General features: G+C 44.3%; 1 protein-coding gene across 1 annotated transcript in view; it reads right to left on the bottom strand.

Moving 5' to 3' along the window:
- Window positions 1-6: 6 nt before the first annotated feature.
- lrrfip1b (leucine rich repeat (in FLII) interacting protein 1b) overlaps window positions 7-6,000 on the bottom strand; it is a 30,959-nt gene continuing 24,965 nt past the window's right edge. Inside the window, exons 12-17 of the mRNA XM_084191821.1 lie at window positions 5,420-5,515; window positions 5,109-5,247; window positions 1,336-1,500; window positions 1,096-1,175; window positions 740-844; window positions 7-520 (exon numbers count right to left, since the gene is read on the bottom strand). Coding sequence (XP_084047947.1) covers window positions 410-520; window positions 740-844; window positions 1,096-1,175; window positions 1,336-1,500; window positions 5,109-5,247; window positions 5,420-5,515 — 696 coding nt within the window. The 3' untranslated portion in view covers window positions 7-409. The remainder of the gene's footprint in view (window positions 521-739; window positions 845-1,095; window positions 1,176-1,335; window positions 1,501-5,108; window positions 5,248-5,419; window positions 5,516-6,000) is intronic.

Raw genomic sequence — 6,000 nt, 5'->3', positions numbered from 1 at the left:
GGTCCTCTTAAGAGCTATAGGAGGAGGATAGGTCCTCTTAAGAGCTATAGGAGGAGGATAGGTCCTCTTTGCTGTCCGTTTGTGCAGAATATTCCCCCTTCACAAGTTAGTTGAGGAGCCCAGGTCGCAGTCAGTGAGGAGTGTTCCCAGGGTCAGTAAGACGTTCCCTCGGTTTCTCTGAGTCTCTTGGTGAATCACTGGATTGCTGTTGTTCTATATACTGTACAGATGGGCACAACACTGAATGAACTGTGATTACAATATGTGTGGATTTATCTAATTGAAGCTTTTGCTCCAGCAAGTCCTCGCTTGGTTTGAATTGTCTGGGTGTGTGTTATTAGAGTGCCTGATAGATCAAAGGTCGTAGGGAGGTCAGAGATGCACATAGCCATGACAACCAATAAGTACATCACTGCTGGGCCAATAGGGCGCTCCGATTAGCCTTCATCTTCTCCAGGCGCTTGGCCAGGTGGCTGTTACTGGCCTCCAGCTCATCGATCCTGTCCAGGGCAGACCTCAGCTAGAGAGAACGGAGAGAAAAAAGTTCGAGTTGTTTGAGAGGGGAGAGGCAACCCAAAGGCAACAACGTATACATGGCGTAGACTTCCTGCATGGTTATAAACCCAGCACTGATGACCAAAAAAATGTGGGGTTGACATACTACATATGACCCAATGATTTGAGGGTTTTCTGTGATTTCTTTGGTTGTTTTTGCAAACCTGACATTATAGTAGCCTACCTCTCTCTGTAGCTTGCGTTTCTCCACTTTGAGCTCGTCCTCTACTTTCTCTGCGCTCTCAGAGGCTGACTTGTAGCGAGTCACCTGACCCTCCAACCGGATGATCTGGCCAAGAGAGAAATGAGGGGGTGAAGAAATGGATTGGTAGAAGAAATGTGATAAGCCTCATACTAGACTGTACACGTGACTTACTTGACATATTCTGTGTAGCTCCTAGTGGAGCAAATGGTCAATAGTCTCCAACAAACACTGTAGAAGATACTGCTTATTTTCTTACATTTACCATGAGGAACGTGATTGGTCATGGATATAGTCATAGATGTCTTCCTCTGTCTAGGAACTAAAATGGTACTTACATTCTGTTCTAGGGCTGTGACTTCCTGTTCTGATTTGACCAGTTTAAACTTGAGGTCACTGATTTGCCGGTTGGCATCCCCTGTAGAAGAACATAAAAAGATAGAAGCAGGTCAGTCAAATATTGTTGTATAGGTTTGCATAATATACACTACACTCACACACTTGACAAAGTGCACTAGGGAGACAGCCAGGTAAAAGAAAGGCTAGATCTGTCTTAGTAAACGAGAAATGTGACTCACTCTGTAAGTCGAGGATGTGGGGGTCCATGCCGTTCTCAAGTCCGTCCTCCTCAGGACTCAAACCCTCTGTCCCGTTCCTCTGTTTCCCCTCCAGCTGAGACTTCAGCCTCTTCACCTGATCAGCTAAACTCTCCCTCTCATCAACTATTTTCCTCAGTCTGAGCTCTGCAATAAAAACAGACAGATTACTTTTAATCAACAGCATGAAATTCTAATAGTTGGTCAGTAATCGGGTAGTTTGTACATCAACATTTACCACACTGTTCAATTAACAGGTTTTTGTTTCTAATCTATATTGTTTTTTTTAAACACATTAAACAAATTGTATTGAATTACCCAGAATCAGTGTAATTTAAATATATTTTTATTTTATTATATATATATATATATATATATATATACTTAATTCATTGCAATTATTTACATTTCTAACCAACTGATCACAATCTGCAGTTGATTGAAAACCCAAGCATGAACACAGTTGCTTACCACTGCAATATGTTGGAGGGACCGTGATTCTGGATGGAAAGAGTTTAAGAGAGCTGACACATACAAATGAGTGGAGATAACATGCTATGGGATTGATATGCCGCTATATTCTCACACTTATTATTTAATCATGTAATTGTTATCTAGTATGTTGCACGTAAAAATCTGACATGAATAACACAGAATTTGTGTAATATAATCCTACCCCCTGTGCATAAATGGAAGCTTGGTGAGGTTTTATGGAACCCAGGAATCAGTGACGGTATGCAATAGTGCAAAAATAAAACAAAATCAATCGCTCTTCAACATGGTTCATTTATTCAAGGCACTAAATAAGGCATTAAATAAAACATGTAATTCCTTTGAGTAAAAGAAAGAAGCCCACAGAGACTGGGTGCAACCCCAGTCAGTAGTCTATTACACATCAAATAACACTCTGAGAATACAGAGATCATCAACTAGATTTTTGTCTTGAGCAGATGGTCAGGTGGCCATGACATAATGACAAATCATTTGTAGACTGCAAATATTTGACTAAAACAATCCTTTCAAACCTTGCTTACATTTGTTTACGATCACATATATCTCTCTATTATGCATGGGAATACTTTGGAACAGATTTCCTAAATTAAAATCACTTGGAGCTGATTTGCTGGCGTTTTTACAGTCTTACGCTCGGAAACATGGCCGACCAAATAAAATCCCCCGCGGGCCGCCAGTTGGGGAATCCTGATGTAGAAGCTACAAGTCTTAGATTGGGTTTCTTGAAACTAGGAGACTTTGCAAGGATCTTTGCCCTTGCCCTTTCTACTGCCCCAGTTTAGTCCCTTTCCTACAACGCTCTCCTGTTTCTGGGCTTCTTCCACTGGGGGGCGCTCTCTCTCCTCCTCCGCTGCCTCAGGTAATGGCTGTATCTCTTGGCTAACTGCTGAGGGTCCGGGTGAGGAGCTGATGTGCTCTTCTTCTACAAGTAGATTGGCTTCCTCCTCTTCCACAAGTAGAACGGCTTCTTCACAACTGTCTAAATATCCAGCGGAGGCCCCATCGTTTAGCTCATAGTCTCCCCCTGCTGGCAAACTTGTTGAAGCCTCCCCCTGTTCTGTCTGTTGCTCCTCCTGAATGGCTTCCTGCTGGAGGTTCTCCTCATGGATGTTCTCCTCATAGATGTTCCCCTCTTCTCTCTCTACACAACTGGGTGATTCTGACTGGATCCTGTCTGGACTGGGCTCTACCTCCTCTGTCCTGTCAGAGATAGCCTCTCCACTAGAGTTGGTGATCCCCTGAGTTAGATCTACATCCACTGAGTTTTCCGTCAGTACTTGATCACTCTCGGATTGTTTACATGTACATTTACACGTACATCCTTGTTTCTCCCTTGATTCTGCTTCATCCATCTTCTGATCACCTTTAGCTCCTGGCAAGGTCTTTTCTAAGCTGCTCTCTAACCTCTCTGGTAAATCAGGGATCACCTGTTCGTCTAGTCTAGTATTTCCCTCCTCTGTTATGATAGGTGTTACCTTTTCGTCCGAGATAGTGGATGTGGGCTTCTTTGCCTGAAGCTCTTTAATATTTGCTTCATCTTCCTTCACATCACGTAGAGATTCCTGCCAGAACTTATCTGGCTTGCTCTCCACTGAGCTCGTCTCCACCTCTTCAACCCTCTCAGATATTTTCTGTCCGTCAGAGTCTCTGATCTTTGGCACGATTTCCACAGAGCTTTCTGTACTGAAATAATCATTCTCAGGTTGCTGAAGTTCTAGAGAATGCTGTCTATCTTTCTCAAGTTCACTTAACGTGTTTATTATGAGCTGATCTGTCTTGGTTCCAACCTCATCAGGACATTCAGAGATGAACAGTTCATTAGAGACTGTAGATGAGATATCTACTGGAACATCTGCTGTTACTTGGCCAATCTCTGTCTGATGCTCTGGAGGATGCTCTGGATTGTTCTTCATCCCAACTTTTTCTGTATCGTTTAATGATCCCTGAGAGATCTGATCTGTGCTGGTCTTCGCCTCCCCTAGAAATGCAGAAATCCTCAGAATCATCTTAATCATCTCAGATTCCGTGATCCTTGAGTGTTCTGGAATGACTTGATCCTTAGTCCCAGGATCATACTCCTGGGTGTTCTCTCCTTGCAGGTCACTTTGAGATTCATTTTGGATTTGACTAAGAGTGGCCTCTGTCTCAACACAGAGAGTTGGGCCAGAGAATTCATTTTCTTCAAAGTCAGTAGACATAGCTGTGAGAAGCTCTGTGTTTTCCCGTCCATTCTCAAGGTTAGTGTTTTCCTCACATTGTCCATCAGTGCCACCGCTGACTGGTACAGCTTCCTTGTCACTTTCTCCACTGTTTTCCTCATTCTCTGCCTGTTCCAGAGATTCTGGTTCAAAACCTCTTTGATTCACCCCATCTCCATTGTCACCGCCACCATCTGTATTTTCCTTTTGAACCAAAATGGCTTCCTCAAGGTCAGCAGGTCCAACCAGGGTTTCTGTGTCGCAGTATTGGGGTTGCCCTATTTCATATTCAACCTGAGTCTCTTTGTCACCAAAATGCACCAAAATGGCTTCTTCACGTGCAACAGCATCCACCTGGGTCTCTTGGTCACAGTATTTGGACTGCTCTGCTTCAGAGTCTGTTTGTTGCTGCAGGCTGTCATTCAACTTGTCTTGCTTCAACTTGTCTGAAGATTCTACCTCCAGTAGTGCCCTCTCCTGGTCATGTGAGTAGTTGTCAGCCTCTTGTAGAAGTCTACTTCCCCCTGGTGTCCTCACCTCGCCATGGTCCAACTGCATCTCTGGTGCTTTGCCTGGAAGATCACAGGGAATAGATTGGAGGGCCAAACACAGGTCATTCTTCAGCGTCAGAGTGCAAGCACGGAAATTGAATGATTGCTGGAGGGGAATTAATTTGGAGCCATTTGGAGAGAATACAATCAAGGCCTTGATCACGGCTGAATTAGAAGAATGCAGAATCAACACCTTACTCAACAGGATGAATTAACATTATGATGAATATCCCATGGAGGACAATAGTGCAAAACAATGACGTCAGAAAAAAGAAAGCCAACCATCCTCGTTTTGTATCCCATTGTGGAGAACAAGTATTCACATGCAACACAAACATAACCCTGACATTTCTAACGGGGATTCATCTGAATGACAGAAGACAAGTGAGAAAAAACATGATTGCACAATATCATTCAACCTGATTAAAGTAGGATGGTGGTAAATAAGCAGAGATCAGATATGAGCAATTGCACCGGTGGGTCATTTTCTTACCAAGCATGCTCTCCCCACCATGAGATGGCTGGGACTCCTGAGCCAATCGGGAGGCAGAGTCTGCACTGAGAGGCCCGTCAATCATCTGTCCTGCATCCCCATTGGTGGTTACTTCAGGCGACAGCACTATCCCATTTTTCTGATTGGGAGGGAACAATGAGCAAAATAAAGCTGAATAATCTTTCAGAAAGTAATTTGCCTATTAGAACTTCCTACTGTTCTAGTGTTTGCTGACATGTGCATGGAGGCCATCTTTGATGGAGGCCATCTCATGATGAGGAAACCTTCACTCAGCAGTACTTCTGCTGTACCTTCAGAGTGTCTTTGAGGTGGACCACCTGATCCCTGAGCTTATCCCGCTCATCCCGCACGCCAGCGTCCGAGAATTCCCTCTGCCTCTCTAAGGCCTGAGCCATATCCGAGGAGGAGGAGGAGGAGGAGGAGGAGTGAGTAAAGAAGGGAAGGATTAACACAGTTGGTAAAGGCGGAGAGAAGCATTGAGGGAAAAAGGAGATACAGTGGAAATGTCTAGGTTAGTTTGGAGCATTAAACTTGAGTAGCTGACTGAGGAATGGAAGCGTTTTTCTGTCGAACTTCCTGTAGCAATGATGCGGCTAACGGTTTGGGGTTCACCCTCTATTCCGCAAGCGTACCCCAATCTTTTTCTCCTTCCACCCGAGGGTCTCCTGCAGGTCGGAGATCTCCCTAACACAGCTGTCCCGTTTGAGACGGAGCTGGCCCACCTCCTGGCCATGGGACGAAAGCAAGATGAAGGAGAAGGGACAGAGGAGAAGGGAGGGAAAATCAGCATGCAGAGAGTACGCAGCAGGAAAAGGAACTACAGCAAGTTTGGCAAGAGACCTAAGTTAGATCTATGTTAGTGTTATGTTCT

The sequence above is a fragment of the Coregonus lavaretus genome (genome assembly GCF_964263955.1).
Source record: "Coregonus lavaretus genome assembly, contig: HAP1_SCAFFOLD_1368, whole genome shotgun sequence".
NCBI classification, from domain to species: Eukaryota; Metazoa; Chordata; class Actinopteri; order Salmoniformes; family Salmonidae; genus Coregonus; species Coregonus lavaretus.
Note: the sequence above shows the minus strand (reverse complement) of the source record. Positions and strands in the feature narration are given on the sequence as shown.